Below are 25,590 nucleotides of genomic sequence, written 5' to 3'. Positions count from 1 at the left end.
CCCGAATGATGATTTTAAAGAATAGTTCGTATATATATTAACCGAACCGTGATTATTTAACACGTTATATGTGTGTCGTAAATCTTTTTCTTTTTTTCTGTTTTTTTTTAACAAAATTATAAATGTGCACTATTTAAAATGTTATTTCGTATGGAGCAATACACATTCTCACATGTTCTTTCTTAAACACTTATCATACACCATGAACATTTTCTATTTTAAGAAAAGGAGTCTTTATTTTTTTGGAATAATTTACAGAAAAGGATTTTATATTATGATTAAGCAAGACATATAAAAGAAAACATACGGTAAAGTGGCAGAGGTCGTGCAAGTTTGTCTGTTTTACAACCAAAGACCAATTTTTAAATATAACTTTGAAAGGGGATGATATTCATATAATTCAATTTTTATAAAGGAATGTATATATATATATATTTTTTATCTACTTTGGTATATAGTTAGTAAAGCAACGTTTTTTTAAATATATTTTCTGATTACACTTTATGAAGTTTCTTCTCGTGCCTTTTTTAATGTAATTTATGGAATGACGTTGTTCGATGCCTCTGATGCTGGGGTGATAGTCCCCGAGGGTAATAACACCAGCCCAGTAGCCAGAACTGTAGTATTTTGGAATTTGTTTTATTAGAATTTGCTATTAAGAAATTTTGAAAATTAATTAAAATTAAGGAATGTATCTCCGTTATGCTCTGATTCCTTTCCTGGCTTTGGCTTTACTTTTTTTGTCCTCTTTGGTTTATAGGTTTTCATCTATTTAATAAGCTTTGGATTTTCATATATTTCGGCCTCAAGCATCACTGAAGAGACATTGATTGTCGAAATGCGCATATGGTGGAGAAAAATTAGTACCGTGTATGTTATTACCTTTATAATCCCTATTTAAGGAATACACATTTTAAAACCTCTAAACTCATGAATAATGCTTATTCATGTAAATTTATATACAGATCCTCGTTTGTATATATGATTTGCCAGTTTTCAATTTTAATTCTTTTGTAGCAATTTTCAAGATAATAATCCAGAGAAAAAAGTTGGAGAACACCGTCATTTAGGAAAAGTGCACCTTATCAGGAGTTGCTTGACAACTTCAATTCGTGGATGTTGAAACAGTGAGTTTCGGTTTGATAGTTTCAGTCTGAAGGTATATATTTTTATAGTAACAAGTACAAGTGCAAACTAAAGTTTAAAGACCTTGAACTTTGACATTTTTTCATTGTTTGTGTGCAGGTTCAATAATCAACACCCATTTTCAAATTGATAAAATAAGATGAATGTGTGTTTTTTGGGTATTTTGTTTGCAGAAAGGCTAATGTTTTTACTGAAGATGATAAAAAATAATCATCAACAACGGTCCAATAATGGACGCAAAGTGATGACAGGTGACAACTTTGCTCAAACCTTTGTTGTCTTTAGTCAAATCTTGGTAACTGTGTTCGTCCTTTATTCTTCCAATTTCGTCGTAATCAGATGAGCTTAAAATAATGAAAACTTAATATTTACAAAAACAATATTTTTATTTGATTTTAAATACTATGCTAATATGGAATAACTATTGCTAGTATTTTGAATCATGTTTTCATGGGATGCTCGTTTCAGTATTTAAGTCGAATCTTCACAACTTGAAACATAATAACAGGAACAGGAAACATGACTTATCAACATTAGTTTGTTCAAAAAGACTAGAACAAGGATTCGAGAAAATTTGAATTTCACACAATGAGAATGTTTACCATAAAAGCAATAGGTTTACTAACTCATTAGCATTGGATATCGCTTGACTTCAACACTTGTTGTCTTATTTAAATAGTTATTTCTTTGCGCTATGCAGGTGAATAGTAACACCATTAAAACTAAGTTGAAGGTAAACAAGGAAAATAAAAATTAGAATTAACTTCTTACTGTATCTTTTGTTTTTTTAACTTTACGTCGAAGTTGCACAGTTATCTTGTTATAGATAATTCTTAAAAAAGGTCAACTATGAACATGATGGAGTTAAACACGATTTCAAAATATAATCAGGATATTAATGTAGAAAAGTCATACAACTGCACTGTTTTATTCTTTTAAGAGTTTTATATCACCGTTACATGAAAAATAGACAAATTTGAAAATCAACGCAACAATTCATTTTATTTGAATATATTAGGTTATACGTACCTTGTATCCGGTTGTGTTGATTGATACAACTTGCTGTTTTCTAAATATTTGATATACATTTTTTAATTAATTTAATAATCAAAAATAGAATTTAAAGTTTTTTCTTCAAAATGACTAATCAAATCAAAATAAGTCTTTGTTAAAAATAAAAAAGTTGAAATAAACATGATTTGAACACTAAGACAGAAATGTGAGTCAACCTTATAAGCTTAATAATTGAATCCATGACAAATTTAACGAATATAGTGATAGAAAAAACTCCATACAACATACCTAAACATCAGTTTGTTCCGGTTTAGTTTTTATAAAAGCAGAACATTTTATATTTGGACTTTTATTTCTTTTAAATATGTCAAACGTATTTCTTATAACAAACTTTAACTGGATTAGGTAGCGTTCATGATTTTTACACTAGGTAACTGTATATATATTTCTTGTAATATTCCAACTCCTCGCCAACCCCTTTTTTGAATGGAAAGACTAACCTTATATACTAATTTGTTTAACAAAAAATCATTACTACAAGAATAGTGTGTTCTCTTTTATGAAAACTGTGAAATGTTAATGCAATGAAGAAATCTCACAAGAACTTTATTAATTCAGAAAACTTTAATCTTCATTAATATCAACTGACATGAAGTCATGTTACCTTTTTTAATGTATGCCCTTCTTTTCATAGTCTTTAAAACAAATACCGTCAGACCTGCCACTATTAATATAAAAAAGGATGCGCCTACGCTTGCACCAATACTCTTGAATATATTATTCTCCGATTTGTTATTTGAACCTGAAAAAATAACATACTATTGTTTTGTCTGGTCGTGCCAAAATATATACCTATTTTACATATGGTGTAGCATTTTACTATTTTCATATGACATTACGATCACGCATTTCAAAGGTTATTTTACGTATCCGGAACCTTGTTTCTATTCTTACGTATTTGAACGCTATGTTTCCATTTATATATTTATTGGTGGTCAATATGAAATAATCCTGCTAAGTTTAGAATTATGACCCTATGACGTCACACACAACAACCACGGTGCTGGAAGCGCCGCTGCAGACAAAAAGAAAATTTGAAAGTTTTTCACTGGATATCTCAGGAATTTTATGTTAAATGTAGATGCTAAGAAAACAAGAGAGGCGAAAGTTACCAGAGGAATAGTCAAACTCGTAAATCGAAAATAAACTGACAAAGCCATGGCTAGAAATTAAAAAGACAAACAGACAAATAATAGTAAACAAGAAACAACATAGAAAACTAAAGATTAAGCAACACGAACCCCACCAAAATCTGAGGGTGATCTCAGGTGCTTCGAAATACAAGAAAGCTAATTCAACAACCTATGACGTTCTTAAGAATATTGATATTGTCAATAACATGTTATAATTCTTGCAAAATACAATTTGAAAATACGCAGAAAGAACATTGGACGTCATTTTCCTAACACATTATTTAAACTTTTACTTGAACTTTCAATCAGTCACTACGTTATATATTAACCTGTCATATAATATTGACAATCGGATTTTGTCATCGGCCAATATGTACTTTTGGGTTAATACGTCCTGATAAAACATATATAAAATGCGGTTTGGTGTCCAAAGATTTTCATTGCTAAAATATAAAGTAATAGAGAATTGTTCAATAAGTAACAGAAAAAAAATTTGACCATATATATCGATCTTGTATTCAATACCAAGGAGCAACACGTAACTGTGCTTTTGTTCTATATTTCAGAGTTGCCAAGTTAATTGGAAAAAAATATAACATACTTTTTATAATATACCAAGTCATTTACAGATTTTTCTTCCTGAATAAACGCCATCAATTTTGCTCGAATCAAAACATCCACAGCCAGTTAATAACAGGAAACAATAACAGGCAAGATTAGCAGTCTTATGACATAAAAAAGGATTGTTTATAACCTAAGATAGATTGTGTTGTGCATATGAGAATAGGTTATATATTTTCATTAGGTGGTAGAGGATTAAATACCTATTTCACGTACTTACCTAGTGGCTTCACTGTGAAGGATTTAACATATGGAGGCCCTATTTTGTTAAATGCAATAATTGTATAAACGCCATAGTCTTTTGTTGAAACTTCGGTTATATTCACAGTTGAAATATGTTCGACCCTGTTAAATGAATTAGTATAGTTTACTGTATAATATTGTCCTGTGTCAGAACGTCTCATAGTCCAAATGATTATAGGTTCAGGGTAAGCTAGGATAAATACTCTAATATTCAAATCACCACTTTCCATAACTGCAATATCTTCAATTTCCTCTGAGTATCTTTGATCTATACGTGTACTGCCTGAATCAAAAAACGGATTTTACATCTTTTACAGTTCTTTAGAGGAAAAATTAAACAACTTATGGTAGTATGGGTGTCTTTTGCATTCTTCGATTATTAAACATCAGAGCAAAAAAGGTCAATATTACACCAACTAAGATCAGTCAGAGCTGTTTATTTGGACTGTTTTCCCACGCAGTTGTTGTAATATCCTAACTGTCTTCACCTTTGGAATTTTAGAGTTGTGCCAATTCATATCGCAAAGAACTGTTTTTATTTTTGCATATCTGTGCAGTCTTTGTGTCGTGTTTGGAAATTTAAAAATTGTACCAGTGTTCGCTAAAACTGGTTTTTTTTGGTGTATAAATTCAAGATTGTGATAGTGTTATAATTAGGATAGATTGGCATGATTCATTTTACATCGGGGTCATACTGAAGACGGATATCTGTTTTCTGAAATATCTGCGTTACATTTGTTCATTTTATTGTTATTTTTATACGTCTAGATTTTGCCGGGACGTATTATGGTATACAAATGTCCGGTGTCCGTCAGTCTGTCCGTCCGTCCGTCTGTCCTTCTGTCTGTCCGTCTGTTCGTCTGTCTGTCCGGCGTAAACATGTCGCACCGTAACTTGAGAACGACTTATCTAAATTTCATGAAACTTAATGTAGTTGTTTTTTATGATGGTCAAATGATCTGTATACTTTTTGGTGAAAATAAGAAATAAACTTTTTGAGTTACGGCACTTTGTAACTAAAACAGTGGTGTGTTTTTTTTTCACATGTCGCACCGTATCTAAAAAACTATTCTTGATAATTGCTTAAAATTTTACTCACTTCTTAATTATATTAATCTTAATATCTGTATACTTTTTGGTGATGATTCGAAATTTCATTTTTGAGTTATTGAGTATTTTGTAAAAAAGGGGAAGGGGTTTTTTACATGTCGCGCCGTATCTCAAAAGCGATTTATGATTATTGCTTAAAACTTTACAAACTTCTTTGTTATATTAATCTAAAGATCTGTATACTTTTTGGTGATGATTCAAAATTTCATTTTTGAGTTATTGAGTATTTTGTAAAAAAGGGGGAGGGTTTTTTTTACATGTCGCGCCGTACCTCAAAAACGATTCATGATTATTGCTTAAAACTTTACAAACTTCTTTGTTATATTAATCTGAAGATCTGTATACTTTTTGGTGATGACTCAAAATTTCATTTTTCGAGTAATTGAGTATTTTGTAAAAAAGGGGGAGGTTTTTTTTACATGTCGTGCCGTACCTCAAAAACGATTCATGATTATTGCTTGAAACTGTACACACTTCTTTGTTATATTAATCTAAAGATCTGTATACTTTTTGGTTCGATTCAAAATTTTATTTTAGTGATATTTGTAAAAAAAAAAACAGGGTCGGGAGGTTTCACATGTCCAGCCGTGTCTCAAAAACAATAAATGGTTATTGCTTAAAACTTTCTCAGAAACTATTTATGATTATTGCATAAAACTTCCACACAAGACGTCGGGCGTATCATGCGCTCATTGCGCAGCTGTTTATTTTTGGTGATGTTGTACCCTTTTAGACTGGTTATATAATATATTTTGTAGTGTACTGTATCATATTTATATGATCCATCGCCCCTTGAGATTTATCGTTGGCTATTTATTCAGTCAGTTTACATAATATATAATGTATATATATTCATATGCAGGGCTGTAAGTGACAACTTGGTTTTGAAAAAAATAGACCCTACAATTGTATCAATGGACAACGGCATTAGTTCAAGCCAGTAATATAAGGCATCAAAATTCCGCGAAAAAAATTTAATTACAATATTGATACATTGAGCAAAGACTATTAAAATGTGTTCGGAAAATCCGGTAGCGTGATTTTAATTCGAAAACAATAGCTAGATTTGTATGTCTGTATCCAACGATGTTCCTCTTTATAACATAAAAAAACACATCTCATATTCAACTTTATCATAACCTCATTTCAAAGTATGAAACATTTTCTCAAATCAAAACGACTAGGCGGTATAGAAATATACATAAGTTGTTTATGGCGAAATATTTAAGGTATGCAATACGCCTAAATTGCATCACATGTAACAATGAACGTTTTGGTTACTGAAATGATCTCATAAGAAGTCCTTTAATGTATATAAATTTTATAGTGAACATGCAGTGCTTAAACACTATAATTATAATATGTACTCACAGAGAACAAACAAATCAATTTCGCTGAATGCATTTACTAATTCTCCATCAATTACGTTAATGCCTTGACAACGATAAGATCCAGTATGTAGACAATTAGCTTTCGGGATTAAATAGTTGCTTTTGAAAACATGTTCATCTTTTTTTAAAACTGTGTTAGTGCTAGACAATATCCAACTTATGTCTGGTACCGGGTAACCATTTACTTCACACAGAAAGTCAACAGATTGTTGTTCATCAACAATATTACCGTTTAAAATTTCCAATCTCAGAATCGTCGGTGAATCTATATAATGATATGAAAAATTACAGCACGCACAAATATATATATACATAATGAAAACTTTTCGTTAAAACAGAAACACGTCAGGTTAGTTAAACGTATGTTAAAAGACAATACTTGTGATTGTATTCCTTTTACCTTATATTTCATATTTTACGAAGACATACATTCACATGGTCCATACAGTTCATGTATGTATACACATATTTTTTGGATGATATTCAAATTGCATATTTCGATCTTTTCATTTTCAAGCGAAGCAATGCAATCAATATGTTGAAAAAGACATGACGATGAGAAAGACTGATTAGCACAACTGTGCATTTCAACCCCAGTAAGCACCTTTAAGATAATAAGATACCAACGATAACGTACAATTGTTCACCATAAATGCATTGTGTTTATTTTTCTATTATAATTACCATATCTGTTAATAAACAATGAAAATAGACAAGAGCACACTCATACACACACAGGCTCATCCATTAGAAATTATAAAGAAATAGGAACACAAGAAATAGACTCTTTATGAGAGAAGGTAAAAATTGTCAAGTCGGTATAATTATTTTCTTCTGTTTCCAAGGCCTTTGAAATTTAAGGTATAACTTAATTTATTTCACTTGACTGTGCGGTGTAAAATCTAAGACCAGTCCATCTATGAACAGAATTTTCGGGATGAACTCATGAATGAAGTGTCCAGTTATTCGTCACAAATCATACACTCAGTTAAATTGTAAATCGGTTTTGTGACACTTAGGTGATTAGAAATCAACTTTAACTAAAACGTTCATCATCCGTATCACACACATCTTCGAGTTAACTGTTCTCATGTAAATTAAAATGTAAGCTCCGCCCGATCAGTTGAAATGATATTGGTAATAGGTGCTTGTACATGTGTATGTTTTTTTACGGGTTCATACTTTTTGGAGAAATAAAACGGATTTCAAGATCTGAATCGACAATGCAGCATCCATACAATGACTCCAATTTTTCACGATTTATAAAATTAGGTGCCGCATTGATGGGGAGATCATGTTAATGAATTTAAATCCTGACTAAAAACCTTCATCGGACATATATCAGACATTTCGATTAATATAGAACGGAACAAAAATAGTAAAGACAAGTATTACGATTGTAGCAGGAAACCTGAAATAGTACGGCAGCTTTGTGAAAAATTGTGCACATCCTGCTTCAAGCATGAAATTTGGCATAGACCTTCCTCAACTATTACTCTTTTATTTCAGATAGGGAGGCACTTTAAAAAAATGTCTAACTTCCGGTAAAATCCAAAATGGCGGACATCGTACTTAAATCAGCTAAATATTAGAGGCCAGTGTGTGAAAAGATGTTTTTATCATGCTGTTATAATAATATTTTGTACAAACCTTTGTTATGTACTACTTTTGGATATATATTATAGATTAGATGTCTTTAAAAACCCTACTTCAGGTAAAATGCAACATGGCGGACATTGTACTAAAATAAGCCTTTTTTTAGGGAGGGCGATTGAAATGTGTTTTAACGTATTGCTACTACAATCAAATTCTGTAGGAATCTTTCTTTGATGCTTCTAAGGGATACAACGTATAAGACATATGTCTTAAAAACCCTCACTTCCGGTAATATTTAAAATGGCAGACATAGAAATATCATTATTTCATTTTGATATTAAACTTTTTATCAAAATGTAAGGAACACATTTTTTTTATGTACTGGTCATTAAACTTTTGGCTTTTATCCTCTAAACCACTTATTCTATTCTATAGTTAATGCTCAAATACAAAGTAAACACTTCCGGTAAATAAAACCAATATGGCGCAAATTTCAAAGATGAGTCCTCAGTCAATATCTGCGATGTAGAGTTTTGGATAGATTCATTTAAATAAGATAAATCACTTAAGTACTAAAACATCTTTAAAAGTACTGATTTATGGCCGCAAATACATGTTTATCAACAATCGGAGAGCTGATTTTCCTCATTTACAAAGACCGTGGTATTGTTTCTAACATCAATAATGTACAATCTCCTGATAAGGTGAAGAGGCCTCACAAAGAGTTGTCCAAAAGAAATTCAATGGATTATATTTTTCCTTCGCCATTTATTAGCTTCTGGACTAGTAAGGATATGAAGCAATTCCAAGCTTGTTATACTCATCCACACCCGCAATGGTACATTGCATGTTTTACATGCTGAAAAAATAGACCGATTCGTTCAAATAGCATCAATAAGTCTTTCCTCTTTGAAAAACATGTTTTCTTGCTTCGTAAACCCCATCTGATAAGTTTGTTCGATCTGACTACAAAACCACGTATCGTTTTGTCAATGACATTATCAAATCCATATTTGGTGATGTTAGATGATCAATCACCATTCTAAATCATAAAGTCACATCTTCAAACGCCATCCATGTCAACAACGAAGTTCCCTTTCAAATAAACGTGCCTTTGAAAGGTCATGGATAGATATATATCTAAAGCTTTTCCCACTTCCAAATGCAAGCCAAATTTCTACTGTCCCTATGTCACGGAATTACAAAATAGCAATGACAGCAACATCAGTATCGACTGTTCGAGTCATGACCCAGTTAAGTCTGTGTATCACTGCACCAGACACATGTATCTTGATTCTAGTGTAAGCATCTTCTTTTTAACACGAGGTTTTACTTGAAATGCCATTATCTGGTAGATAACACAGAACAACCTGAGCATTTGTTGCTACAACTAACTTTTCCTCGAAATCAATTGGACAAGCTCCTGTGAATAAAAACTAAAAAGTTCTTTCTTAATGTCGTCATCTCTCATAAAATTTTTCAAATTTTAAGAAATTTGTTATGACCCAGTATTCGTCTATGTATTCCCTTTCCCCTAAATGTAGCTCTTGTTATTTGTAGCAGCATTCAAACTACCGGTATTGTCACAGGCATTCGTCTCAGAAAAAAAATTATTCCTAAATATCTGTGTTATATAAAGGTATATAGGAAAATTTTGTTTCTGAGACGAGTGCCTGTGGGTATTGTCTATGAACGCATCCTAGACTACATCCACTGTTGTTGCAGTTCCTAGATTCGTCTATGTATTCCCTTTGCCCTAAATGTAGCCCTTGTTTATAGTAGCAGCCTTTAGACTACCGGTATTGTTTATGTACGCATCCTAGACTATATTCACTGTTGTTACAGTTCCCAGGATTCGTCTATGTATTCCCTTTCCCCTAAATGTAGCCCTTGTTTATAGTAGCAGCCTTTAGACTACCGGTATTGTTTATGTACGCATCCTAGACTATATTCACTGTTGTTACAGTTCCCAGGATTCGTCTATGTATTCCCTTTCCCCTAAATGTAGCTCTTGTTTCTTGTAGCAGCCTTCAGACTACCGGTATTGTCTATGTACGCATCCGAGACTACATCCACTGTTGTTAAAGTTTTAAGGTGATTCATAACAAGTATTATAAAAAAAATATTAAACTGTTACAAGAGTGGATGAAGTCTTTGATGCATATGGTAGTTGTAGCAACACATGTTCATGATATTCTATCTTAACCACCACGTGATGTATTTCAAGTTAAGCACCATATTCACATTAAACAGCTGACACTAGAATCATGGTGCATGTGTCTGATACGGTGAAACACGAACTTAAACAAGTCATTATTCGAACAGTCGTTACTGATGATGCTGTCATTACTGTTTCGCTATTCCGTTATATAGGTTAGACGAACTATGGATTGTGTGTAAAGCTTTGGATAAATAGCTATCAATTTAAATGCACTAGCGATGAGGATCACACGCACATATTGTGATCTATGTATTTACCGGTTGTGATACGGTTCTCTGTTTGCATGAAAAGGGGGAAAAAACGACTGCATGGTCTCTATGATGAGTTTATTTATAATCATAACATTGGATCCATCTGATATACAAAACAGTTTATTTTTCAATTTCATGAATAAGGTATTTTTCACACTAAGACATCTGCTTTTGACACCATGTGTATACACTATATTTTATAAAAGTTAACAGCAAGATGTAAGCAAAATATATTGGGCCAATATCCAAAGAAATATCCTACCAGTACGAATTAATATAACATTATGTAACCTTTATTTTGTTCAACCAATTTTAGTTTTGTTTTTGGAATGCGTGTCCATTTTATCCAAATTCAAGGAAAATTAAAAACGGAAAGTTCAAATGATTAAATAAAAAAATCAAACACACCAGACAAAATAGAAAACAACTGTTATATTCCTGACTTGGAAATGGCCTTTCCTTGTGTATAAATGGTGCATGGAACAAACCTGTTTTTTAACTAGCTAGACTTCTTTATTTGTATGCTTGTCGCATAAATGTAAGGCTACCATCTGGTGTTTATAGATATATATATATATTTTTTATCTTTTTAGAATTATTGTTTATATTTCAAATAAAACACATAAAGCTGTTAAACTGTGAATTTAGGTAAAGCTTTAAAACGTAGTCAAGATGAGACGAATCAGCTCTGTATGCCTACCACTGTTATTACTTACGTTGTGACAAGACCTCAAATGTGTGCTTTAGATCATTTGGAATTCCATTTGTTACTTTCAGAACGTACATTCCATACTGAGATGTCTTCATATCAGTAATATAAATTGATGATACATGTTGATATATGCCAATTGTATTATTTGATCTCACTATTTCATTGGAACCATTTTTAATAAAAGTCCAAGATATCTTTGGCTTAGGGTAAGACAAAAATATCACATTTATTTCCAAAATACTATCATTGCCGACTGCAATTCTTGATTGTAGTCTAGCGACTGGTCTAGGTGAACCTAAAACAGTATACACATATCAAAGTTTGTTTGAGAAGGAACTTAAATGTTTAAAACAAACCAGATACACGAAGCATTCATATTGCAATAGAACAGTACGTAACGGAAAGAATTTTATAAAATTAAAACTAATCCGTAGTCGTATACTAAATTTAAAAAAATAAAAAGTTACAATTAATTCTTTGTTGCATAGTACTTTTATCATTATAAAGCAACCAACAGAATTTAAATTGCTCATTAATAAAGAATACAATTGTCAAAACGGTTAAACTAGATTTTTCTGACGATATTTTGATAAATTATTAATTTCGTCCGTTAGTTACTATCTTAATGTCTTCTGCCTCGATATGAATAGATCAACTGCTAAATAACAGCACCATCAATATAACTTTAAAACACGTACTCATTATTATTCAGGCATCAACCGATTCAATACTTACACAATACAAACAGTTCTTTAGTTTGATTGGCCTTTCCTATGGAATTCTCAGCTGCACATGTATAATTCCCAGTATCATTACACAAAGGAACCATATCGTAAACAATTGGATTTCCAGAACTTAGTTTCTCTTCGTCATTATAAAACAAGCGTCCAATAGGCTTAGGAACACCATCAATTTCACAAGCAATTCGTGTTTCTACATTTTCAGGAATTGTAAAATTTTCACCGTCGATAGTAAGGTCTTTGATTACTGCACTATCTACGTTTTCAAAAATATAAATAAAGGAGCGTTTTATAACATGGATATATAATTAATGTAAACATATACCCACTTTTCTAGATATGTATATCCATATTTTAAATGTATACAAAAAATGTAATAAATTAAAAACAATTTAGTCTGTTGGGGAAGCATGCCGACTATATAAAGATTCCACTTCAAATATCCGTAAAGAGAGTATACAGTTCAATGTCTTTTAATAATTAACCTTTCTGCCGAGATTCCCATATCACACACTATAAAAATTAAAAAATATGAAGATTAGATAGGCGTGCGTAAATGTGTTACTCTGAGCTTCTTCCATCCATTACTGCAATCGAAAAGTGGTACTTTTGGCCTATTCTGAAATGAAACATTACAAAAGATACTCAGATGTGCCGTGTAGGTTAAACAACATGTTATTGTCATGTTAAAGACAGAACTTCACAACAGTTCAGGATCCGTTCCTAGATGTTCAAGGGAAACGCTATGTTGTTTTCCAACAAAATCTTTTTTTCCAATGTCTGTCCAAGTTTCTATTTCGCTAGTCTTCTTTTAGACGACCTTCTATGTGCATACATGGCTGATTCATTCTCATTCCATACTTGTATTTAAAAATACATACAACTGTATAATAAGTTATAACTTATAGTCCTCTGCTGAATAATAGTTTAACTGAGAACTGTGACGAATGGCTTTGGAACGACTATGCATTAAAAAGGCAAAGTCAGTATTTACTGTCCCCTTTCGTATTTGAACCCTAACAGCAGAACATTAGAATTAAAAGGTACAGTTACAATTTCTTTATCCGTCTTAATACTTACCTTTAACTTCATAATATTAATAAATTACATTTTATTAAAGTTACAGTGAGGTTAATCATTTGATAACTTGCATTATTTCGGACTATATTTTACTTTCCAATTCAAGTAGTTAGGCCACACCAATTTGATCTCTTGTTCGACGGACCCGCTCGAACCTATTTTTTTCAAAACAGAATTTTTTTTATTTTTTTTATATTCCCGCTTCCCGCATCCGGAATTGTAATCATGTCCATTTCCCGCACCGTTTTTTTGTAAATATTATAAAAAGATATCAACATTTGTTAAATTTATCACAGTCTAACCTGTATATAACGATTTTAAACATAAAAGCACCCCACCACACTGTGTAAATATCTGTGAGAATATTTGTTTCAGCATGAAACCTGGAGTGCTCCGATAAAAAGTTATAACAGCGGGTATTTCCGTGTCAGAAGAACAAAAAATTGGTTTCTTTTCCCCGTACTTATATTCCCTAAACAAAATGATCGTTGTTAGAATAAAGTACAAAGAACTTCTGAAGGATTTGCCTTCAACTGCAATTATATTGTATGCTGGCGAAACAAAACTATCCATAGCCGGTGCATGTTTATGCACCTGTCCTGATTGATTCAGAAGCATGTCGTTCAGCAGTTATCGTTTGTTGATGTTGTTCATTGGTATTTTCCCGTTTGGATATATAACTTAGATCGTTGGTTTTCCTGTTCGAATTGTGTAGGCTAATAATTTTGGGGTCCTTTATAGCTTGCTGTTTGGTCTGCATCAAAGCCCTGTGTAAAAGGCCGTACTTTGACCTCTGTTTGTTATTATCAGGTTGAGAGCAACCCTCCCTCAGACAAGGGGTCATTTTACTGATGTAGAAAAGAAAATAAAAATACCAAGGATTTGTATAGTTCTTCTATACAAAACCTTTGAACACTTAGAATTTTGTACACGAAAAGAGGAGACTTACATCATGTTCTAAACAAATTTTTCTTAAAGAGGGGTTCACTTATTTTGAATAATATTAAACTGTTAAAGTAAATGTGTTAACATGGTTTAAGTCCAGGAATATTACTAAATTCTTGGACATGTTTTTACCATTTCATACCAGATAGATATATTGTTCTATGAGAAAAAATGACCCCTTTTGTGCAAACAAATATATTATAACTTATATTCCAATTCAAGTAGTTATGCTCTATTGCTATTTTATAAACTGGCAAATGAGTGAACTTGTATAACGAATCTTCAGCGTGAGATGTCATAGCAATATAATTGGTATTTTTATGGTCATCGGGTACCGTAATATATTCCTTGAGATAATATATTATCGTTTCATTACTTGACATCCCTTGTTACTAAGATATGCTTAATATGTCACAGTCCAATAAAGGTGGACTCATCCAGGGTTGACACACCCTCGTTACTAGGCAATATAGGATAATGGTATTGTCCAATAGTGGTATATCCCAATCATCCAGGGGTATATAAACAGCCATCAGCAGTCAGTCAGGGTCTGTATTACGATCAGATCACACGTATAAGTGATAAAATAAATACCTGTTTATTGTTCCAAACATTGGATTCACTGTTCAAGTCTTTCCAATGACTGAAACTTAGCAGAAGAATTACATGAAGCTATAAGTGAGCTGCATCGAGAGAAACGGAAGAGCCAGAGAGCTAAGAGAGCTTCGTTTCTTAAGATATATATAGCTGAAAGAGCAACACTATAGTGAGCCAGTTGAGCTACAGCGCTAGTGAGTCTGTTGAGCTAAGAGCTACAAAGGTAGTGTGCAAGTAGATCTTGCTATTTAATTGACATATAGAGTCAGTAAACCAGTTGGGCTGCATAATAATTGAGCTGGAGGAGCTTTAATGAGCCGAGAGAGTTAAAGAGGAATTATAAACAAAAGAAATATAAACACAAGTCTCAAATCTCGAGAATCAACTCGGGTACGGACCCCAGACACGTTACACACTAAAGATTGATCCACACGAACATAATCAAACAATATGATACGGGTTTAGCTATGCGATACGGGATATTCGATACATGGTAAATTATAAAGACTGAAGAAAAGAACATTTATGGAATATATAAAATTGTGTAATCAGTTCTAGATATTTGATGAAAAATTATATAGCGTAAAATTGGATCGAATAAACATCAGTACTAATATTTTACTTTCACTGACATCAATCTATTCGGAGACATCATTCGTAAATATAGCTCAACATGCAGACTTCTAATACGTTCAGGTATTTCACATCCAATTTTTTATGGAAATATTCTTTATAAAGCACAAAGGTGTCAGTATTCACCTCAGAAACTTACAAAACCTTTGAATAGACTTATTAAGAAGGGATATAATTACGATACTGTTGTCAAGTCATTAAAGATTGCATATTTTGGCGTTAATATTGAGTCACTGATAAGGTCTTTGCATCGGAACTAAACACATTTATTCTAAAAACAGTTGTTGGCATGACACGGGTTATGTTCTTCTCATATATGTTATGATGGTATGATACTAAACCCCTAACGGGAAGGATTGTGCCTGATGTTCATATGATGAAATCATAATCTTTCAGTCAGTTTAATTGAAGTCTGGAGCTGGCATGTCAGTTAACTGCTAGAAGTCTGTTGTTATTTATGTATTATTGTCATTTTGTTTATTTTCTTTGGTTACATCTTCTGACATCAGACTCGGACTTCTCTTGAACTGAATTTTAATGTGCGTATTGTTATGCGTTTACTTTTCTACATTGGTTAGAGGTATAGGGGGAGGGTTGAGATCTAACAAACATGTTTAACCCCGCCGCATTTTTGCGCCTGTCCCAAGTCAGGAGCCTCTAGCCTTTGTTAGTCTTGTATTATTTTAATTTTAGTTTCTTGTGTACAATTTGGAAATTAGTATGGCGTTCATTATCACTGGACTAGTATATATTTGTTTAGGGGCCAGCTGAAGGACGCCTCCGGGTGCGGGAATTTCTCGCTACATTGAAGACCTGTTGGTGACCCTCTGCTGTTGTTTTTTATTTGGTCGGGTTGTTGTCTCTTTGACACATTCCCCATTTCCATTCTCAATTTTATTATGTACACTTACATGTAACTATAACCGAAACATCGGTAGATATCATGCTGCTAACACTATTACTGACATTACATCTATATAACCCAGTTTGGTTCCTTTTGATGGCAGGAAAACTTAAGATATCGTAGGATACAAATTCGCCAGTATGTATGGTCCATGTTCCCACACAAGGGGGTTGACAGGTTGCGGTGCATGAAATACTATGTTGTAACGAATCGTTTTCCTTTACTTTATATTCCGTTTCGTTTGGAGAGAGTACAATACAAGATGGTCCATCTGTATAAATTTAAAAATAGTATGATTGAATCAGTAGAATTAATGGAGCCTATAGCTACATAAGGTCGATCATGTTGCTGTATAAAAAAAAGTAATATCACAAAAATACTGAACTTAGAGGAAAATCTAATCGGAAAGTCCATAATCACATGGCAAAATCAAATAACAAAACACATAAAAATGAATGGACAAGAACTGTCATATATCTGACTTGCTACAGGCATTTTCAAATGTAGAAAATGATGGATTAAACATGGGTTTATAGCGCTTACCCTCTCAAATGAAACTCAGCAACAGAGATTTAGTGTAAGATGGTTTAATTGTTGTAAGAAAGTTAATATCTTTCAATTTGCTTACAGTAAAATTCTTAAATACGATATGGTATGTGATTGCAATATAGTTCTCTGCTACCAAGTGTATAGGGGAATCGGCAGATGCACGATCTATGTAATTTGTAAACTATATCACATGAAGCTTTTCTATTGAACCGTTTTGATACATATGAGTTTGGAAAAAAGTTGTGCCATGTCAGGAGTGCAACACAAAAATTACTGAGGAATAGAATGATTCTTGGTTAAATGGCTCTAACATAAACATAAATAAAAGTAAATCCTGTATAACAAATATTTCCTTTCTAGAATAAACAGTTAACTTGTCACTCAACACTAAGGTTTCAGTTCGAACATCAAACGTAGCAGGTGCATTTGATCTCCTCGTTAAATTTTTACGATTGCCATTGTTCTGGAAGGAGGTTGAAATTTTTCTCAATGCACTCAGGCTTCCTCAATCAACACAAAATGACCGGGATGATATAGTCAATAGAATTGCAAGGGGTGTCAAACATCAACAATCAATCATCAATTAACCATGTGTATCATTCTTCTTGACTTATATGTTTTTCCTTTACATTCTATTTATTAATTTTCTAGTCGACACTAAGAGTGAAAAGAAATAAGAGGGTTACGATCTAACAGAATGGTTAAACAGGTCACATTCTCACATGCCTCTCCAAAGAAAGTTTACTGGTCTATAGAAGACATATCTGACGGAAAATCTTCTGGCTTAACCGACTTCATGTTCTATTTGGTTATTTATCTAACGTAGTCATGACGCATTACATAGATATGACAGGCAAATCTCGTCTATTATGGTGAGATACTAAATATGTTAAGATAATTTGTTACGTTTTTTTTAAACATTTTTACTTTTGACATGATTCATAGCATATTACCAAATGAAAGATTCAATACATAAAGACGGTTAAAAGAGACTTTCAATGTTGTTTATACTGTTAGAAACTGAAGTCGCATAAAAGTAAAAATATGAAGAACAATCCTAAGTGTTGACTTTTACCCAAAAATATAAAATTCACGTGAACTGTTCATTCCAGCATATTTATATTTTTTTTAATTCTTTTAGCATTTGGCAAATGCTTTGTCAATGTTACAGAATTGAAACCGTGATCATGTGAACTAATGATTTTTAGCAGTTCACCAGATAATTCATTCAGCTTGTATTAATTGTTTGAAACATTGATAGTTTCAGAACAATCATGAAAATAGTCACTCATGGTAGATTGAACCGATATTTCTTTTTTTTTTAAACTGATATACATCATCACTTTCTAAATTTCCTGTTTACAAAACATTGAATTTTACGAAAAACTAAGGATTTTCTTATCCCAGGCATAGATTACCTTAGCCGTATTTGGCACAACTTTTGGGAATTTTGGATCCTCAATGCTCTTCAACTTTGAACTTGTTTGGCTTTATAAATATTTTGATATGAGCATCACTGATGAGTCTTATGTAGACGAAACGCGCGTCGGGCGTACTAAATTATAATCCTGGTACCTTTGATAACTATTTACACCACTGGGTCGATGCCACTGCTGGTGGACGTTTCGTCCCTGAGAGTATCACCAGCCCAGTAGTCAACATTTCGGTGTTGACATGAATATCAATAATGTGGTCATTTTCATAAATTTCCTGTTTACAAAACATTGAATTTTACGAAAAACTAAGGATTTTCTTATCCCAGGCATAGATTACCTTAGCCGTATTTGGCACAACTTTTTGGAATTTTGGATCCTCAATGCTCTTCAACTTTGAACTTGTTTGGCTTTATAAATATTTTGATATGAGCGTCACTGATGAGTCTTATGTAGACGAAACGCGCGTCTGGCTTACTAAATTATAATCCTGGTACTTTTGATAACTACTATCTTTCTTTGATATAAGGTATTAAACACGAGGGTAGTACTGTTTGTTTTGCCGGAAAATTCCTGTTTAATTATAGGATTTATAGCGTTTGTCGGGTATTCTGGATGGGCTAATGGACAGTTCAGATATAGCGTTTGTCGGGTATTCTGGATGGGCTAATGGACAGTTCAGAAACAACTACTGTGTTATTAGTGACCAATTAACAAAACTATTTAATGACAATTGCATATGAGATATACATATACTCACAATTTACTATTACATCTATGTCTGTCGACAACATGCTGCTGACTTTATTAGTTGCATTGCATTTATATATCCCGTCTTGACTTCTATTGATGTTCTGTAAACTTAACTCGTTAGACGGCAAAATTTGTCCCTTTGGTCCTATCCAATTCAATACACAAACTGGGTTACATTCCGAAGAGCAGTTTATATAAGGAACATGTTCTCCTTCATTTTTGATGTATTTTGTGGTATTTGGAGAAAGTTCTACTATATTTGGTCCATCTGGAATTATTGTTTATTGTGTCATCAAAGACAAAAGAAACCGTTTAAATACATGTATTTTGTTAAAAAGACTTCAGCAAATGCGACGTTGGATAATTAATGTCTGTTTAATACTTTGTTGAAACTGTGACTTTTTATTGAATAGGCTATTTTTGTCAGAAAAGACATATTAGGGGGGAAATGTATTGCTATGATTATAATCTTGTTTCCGAACGAGAAACATCAAAACATAAAACAGGTTTTCTGATTGACCAAAACGTACGAATAAAGTTTGAACTCTAACGCTTCGTACCACGCGCATAACGATGCACAACTATTAGTTCCATTCGATATACACACCATCTTCAAATAAGCACCAATACAAATAAGTTTTATTTGGTATCATGTTGATGTTGCTTGGATTCTATTGATTCGGATATGGATTATATAAATTGCAAAGGTGTGTTGAAAGTAGAAGAAATAATTTAAGAAAATGTAACATTATGGGTTTTCGAATCCCGATCTATGAATCATATTGCTATATTTGATCGCGGGGTTATCGACTTTGTTTGAACACCACTAGGAAGCGAACTATCCCTATATAAAGGCAAACACAGATGTGCCGCTAGTTTGGGCATTTTGTTTTTCAAATTTGGTGAAAAATCACGCAATGGGTTGACATTCATTAGACATATATTAATCGGCGGTTAAGTTATCTGTAAATTGTGCGTCAGTTTGGAATTCTTGTAACTTATCATCAATGATAACACATTTGTAAGAATACGTACAAAGAACACTGATGGTTACATCAGCAGATACCATATTTCCAACAAAATTACTAGCATTACATAGATATGTCCCCGCCTGGTTCCTCTTGATCTCCGTCAAACTTAAGATTTCAGTTGATATAACTTGACCAGTTGGTTTATCCCACATTAAAGTACAATCTGGCTGACAGTCTGCTGTACACGTAATATCTGGGACATCACGATCTTCATATTCCATGTAGGACGTTTTATTTGGAGACAGTATCACTTGTTTAGGTCCATCTGTATATAGAAATGTTTCAGTAAAAAAAACACACATACTAATAGTTTTTTAATACTTATGTTCAGAAGTAATTATAATATTTTTATCTTTGACTAAGGTATTGACTTAAAGCTAATTTAATATGTTTTACTTGCATCATCAAGACTTCAGTTCAAATTTTGACTCTGTAACATACCATCAACCTGGATATCATTTATGGTAAAAAATGTAGAAAAAATGCAAAACAGATTTTTTTATATATCTAGTGGCTTACGAGGGATCAATGTTTGCCATCACTAGACTTGATTTTAGTTTCATGAATAAAGGCGATAGTAGTTTATCGCTTTCGCAATAGTAATAAATCGATTTAACTAAAACAAATCCGAGTAATAAACAAAAACCGAGGAAGCATCTCTCTTATAAGAGGAAATAAAACGGGATAACAGAAACACTGAACCACTACAAAAACAAACGCCAATAGAATTGGATTTTGTGATACTCCTGTTAAGAACTATGCTTTTCTTCCAAAAAGGTAAAGATATTATATTTTTTACAAAAGAGGGACGAAAGATACCAGAGGGACAGCCAAACTTATAGATTGAAAATGAACTGACAACGCCATGGCTAAAAAATAAAAATGAAAATAGACAAATAATAGTACACAAGACACAACATAGAAAAATAAAGACTCTGCAACACGAACCCCACCAAAAACGGGGGTTATCTCAGGTGCTGTGATAGGGTATGCAGAATCTGCTACATATGTGGCACCGGTCGTGTTGCTTATGTTCTTTTTAATCCGGTTAAATAGCTGTATTCGGTTGGTCACATTCGTGAAAATGGAAGGGTAAGATAGTTACGACATAAGAAACATATCCGATACCATCTGTGAGACTGTTATTCCATGACGGTAAAAAAAACTCGTGATGGCATTTGGAACTCTTGGTTTAATAGCTTCCTTGTGAGTAGCAACCCTCTATCAAGAAAATCCTGATAGGAAATAAAAGCCAGGGAAAATGGTTTGTGGACACAATAAGTAAAATGCTATACTCTTTTTTTTGTACAATCCACTGATATGATAGTTTTCTCTACTGACTTGTTTATTTTTTTGTCAACAGAAATGGATAATACATGTACAATGCATCTCTTCCATTAAGCAATACAATATTCACCAATTTCTTTTTACTTTAAGAAAAAAAACTTGCTTCACTTAATTTTAAAGTATATGCACAATAATCATCAAATGCTGTGAGTCAGGCTCAAAGGATTTTCTTCGATTTGTTAGCATTTCTAAATTCTACACTTGGTGCATTTGAACAATTATTAAATGCTTAATAGTAGATCCAAGACTATCTGTTTGAATTTTTTTAAATTAGTAATTCGATCTGCAATGAGTACTTTTTTGATTTTTGCACGATTTGTAGCTTGAAAAATAGTACAGTGACACATACTTGATATTATGTTTTAAAAAACCCATAATACAATCTTAATGTTTAGCAAATTATAAGGAAATTCTATCTAAGGAAACAGTAATGATGATCCACCTGCAACAGCTATAAAAAACTGATTATCCAGATATACTATATTATGTTATTACAAGTATTTCACCATGTGATAAACAAATAATGCACTGTTTATGTAAGACAAAATGATGCAATGGACCTCTAGTATCCATTCATATATATAATTTAAAACTGTATTTGTGACATAATGTGTCTGAACAAATAAAACCTTTCGATATATCATATCCGCCCGGCAAGTTAACGATAACTACCTAGCTACAAACAAATATAGTTGACTATAATATGACTAGTGGGGGTAAACTCACACAGCCGATTTGACATATAATCATACAAAGAAGATACACAAACTATATTGGAAGACTGTGTTATATTGATTAATTATAACACAAGAAATGAAAGATGTTACAAATTCTTGTCGTTAATCATGTTAATATGCAATTTTATTGTAGGACGACAATGCCAATTCACCATACAGTCTCATTGCAATTCACCTACTCCAAAATCTATTTCATTCATATCTACACAATTTAAAAATATTATACTATTGTCTAAAAGTAATATGAACTTACAGTTAACTATGAGAACAATATGTCCTTTTGATGTACCCATTGTATTCGTAGCTTCACATTGATATGTTCCATTATCTTTCTGTGTTGCATTATTGATGACTAACTCACTGGAGTGTATGATAGATGCAGGTCCAACCCATCGAAAGGTGCATGGAGGACCACAGGAAGCATTGCATATCAACGGACCGAATCTTCCGCCTTCACTTACATTGTAGTTCATATTATGTGGATGAACATTTGATGGAATAGCTATAAAAATATAGCATGAACCATATGAATATAACCTTAAACAAATGAGTTGTCAAACTGTTTCATATAAAATAAACATGAGTTGTTATGCCTATATCATTTGGTCTGTTTTTTGAGAGTTGTTTCATTGGCAAATATATCACATCTTATATTCATATGATAATGGAACTATAATGTATGATGTATTGATTCATGAAAAAAAATCATGACTTACTTAATAAAACACCAATCAATTGATTGTTTGCTGTTCATTGCTTCTTTCGAAAGTTTTTTTTTTATAATTTAATCATATATACGTATACCGGGCTTAAAATATTTGTACGCCAGACACACGTTTCGTCTACAAGAGAACCATCATAGACGCTTGTAGAAAAAAACGTATAAAGCACGAAGTATACACTTCGTATGGACAACATCATTTTACTCTCACACGTGCTTTTAAAAGAACAGTTTTGGTTTCAGTAACCGATTTACTTATTTCAAAATCTATAAATAGCATTGTTGCTATTTCGCTTCAACAATTAGATAAAAATGATGAGATATGGTAGGTATGATTTCAAATTAAAACATTCAAATATTCAGAACATTGAAGATATGATTAAGCATAAAACCGAGAGCTAAAACATAATTTGGCATACTTAGCTTTCAAATATTTGGTTTCATGGGTTTGTAACGTATGCATTTTGGAAAGCAATTCGGATGCATCACATTTATAAAGAATTATTTATACTATCATTTGAATTGTTTTGCTTACTAGTATAACAGTAAACCAAACATATACCGCATAGCAAGCTGTAGAATTTTCAGACATGACAAATGTAAAACAAAGTCAAGGAGAAAAACATCCTATTATATTGCACCAAACGACAACCACTGAATTACAGTTTTCAGACTTCGGTTTGGCAAATACAGAAGGTGGCACGGTTCATCATGTTTCCCTGCGTCAGACTTTCCACCGACCAAAGACAGTGTTGCCACAGCACACCAATAAAACAAAGTATAAAAACATTCGAACAAGGATTTTCATATCGACATAAAACCCGCTAAAACCAAATTAAAAAAGGACTTCAGACACAAAGTACAAATCTTAAAGGATTTGCACTTGCTGCAAAGGAGCCAAAAACAAGAAATGAATACCAAAATATTAACCAGTGTATCATGTGTATATCAAATAAATTTTAGTGTTAAGACGTTATTAAAAGTCAGAAAAAAAATATCATAGATGCAGTAAATTCTGGAAAAAATATACGACGCAATAAAGAATTGGTACAATTTTATGAAATTACTGTTGTATATATGACGACAGATACCTAATATTTATAGCAATGCAAATGCGTTCTCCATTTAAATACAACTACTCTTTTAATAAAACGCATAAGGAACAACTTGACCAACATATGTCATGTTTTGGGAACTATTGAATGTTATTGCTTTCATAATAACAAGTAGCCTGAAAATATCAAACATGTTAAATACACGAAATGTAAAGCGACATGATAAATCAAACACTCTTGTAAGGTTTTTCATACAAATTAATCAAATGTAACACGTTTGACTGTTAAAATGTATACCCGACTTTCTGTTCGCTATATGATTATTGCCAGATGTTTAATTCTTTTTCTCGAAACACTGTCACTTAGACGGAAATGCTTATTTATGATGTTAAAAGATCATTTTTTTTTATTGTTCAATCGATTTGTTTTCATTAGAATATGCTTATGGGACAGTATCCAAAAGTATTTAAAACAACCAAAGTCAGAAATTTTGTGAAAATTTGTCTTTGTTTGAAAGTTTCAAATATCTCTTAGCTCAATGCAATAATATGAGTAATAATTATTCTTTCCCTTTTGTTAATCTCCCTTTTTTCATCAATAATGTTCCTTTGGTACCATTTTACGGTGTTTATAAATCACAACTCGTTCGCATTTTGATTTTGTTTGGAAGTTTATTTGTAACAATAGATAACTTATTTCAAACGGGATAGCAGATTCTAATTTTTTGAAAAGATGTTGTTTGCCGAGTTTGGGATTTAAGAAACGACCAGGGCAAATTGTTTTCAATGGTAATATTATTGATTTTTGAATGAACTAAATACTATTTATCATTTAATATACATATTCATATCTATGGCTCGGTAATATGTCGGTACCTGTATCTAGACAACACACAATGTCATGTTTTTCACTTACTTTTAATGACGACTATACACTTAATCCATTAGATGTTGGGTGTGTACTAATTGATATTTTAGTTTTAGAGTTTTTAATTGTTATTGGCTTTAAACTAGCTGTCAGTAACTGTTGGTACTATCAGATCTGTTGTTTGGATGCATAAGTAGGCTGCCACGACAACTCTATGTTTCTGTTAGATGTATTTCGTCTTTGTATTCATCTGATTATTTAGCCTAATCAACTATTTTTGAATATTTTATTCTTATACTGTGACAGCACTGTCACAGGTTATATGAAGGTTTGTAGCATTCAACGCAAACTAGTATAACACTGCCACATTATGTATGTACCTGTCACAATTCAATAGTCTTTTATTCAGTTGATGCCGTTTGTTGCTGTATGTCATAATTGTTTTTGTTCATTATTTTAAATTTGGTCGTTAGTTTTATCGTTTGAATTATGTTACATTTTCCAATTCGACTTTTATAGATGACTGCTGTTGAAGGCTGAACGATGACATATAGTTGTTTTAATGTCTGTGTCATTTGGCCTCTTTTAGAGAGCTTTCTCATTGCAATCATATCTCATGTTCCTTATTTTTATATGTAATAATGTTAACGGTACCAATTTTACTGCATTAGATGTGCATTTTGACAGTTAATGTCTCTTT

The 25,590-nt window shown here is 32.4% G+C and overlaps 1 protein-coding gene across 1 annotated transcript in view; it reads right to left on the bottom strand.

The window, feature by feature from the left end:
- Nucleotides 1-3,790: 3,790 nt before the first annotated feature.
- The window catches only part of LOC139525118 (uncharacterized), a 184,509-nt gene continuing 162,709 nt past the window's right edge, over nt 3,791-25,590 (bottom strand). Inside the window, exons 19-25 of the mRNA XM_071320303.1 lie at nt 22,501-22,749; nt 20,168-20,428; nt 12,234-12,494; nt 11,503-11,793; nt 9,648-9,737; nt 4,346-4,500; nt 3,791-3,796 (exon numbers count right to left, since the gene is read on the bottom strand). Coding sequence (XP_071176404.1) covers nt 3,791-3,796; nt 4,346-4,500; nt 9,648-9,737; nt 11,503-11,793; nt 12,234-12,494; nt 20,168-20,428; nt 22,501-22,749 — 1,313 coding nt within the window. The remainder of the gene's footprint in view (nt 3,797-4,345; nt 4,501-9,647; nt 9,738-11,502; nt 11,794-12,233; nt 12,495-20,167; nt 20,429-22,500; nt 22,750-25,590) is intronic.

This window comes from Mytilus edulis, chromosome 5 (assembly GCF_963676685.1).
Source record: "Mytilus edulis chromosome 5, xbMytEdul2.2, whole genome shotgun sequence".
In the NCBI taxonomy this organism is placed as follows: Eukaryota; Metazoa; Mollusca; class Bivalvia; order Mytilida; family Mytilidae; genus Mytilus; species Mytilus edulis.
Note: the sequence above shows the minus strand (reverse complement) of the source record. Positions and strands in the feature narration are given on the sequence as shown.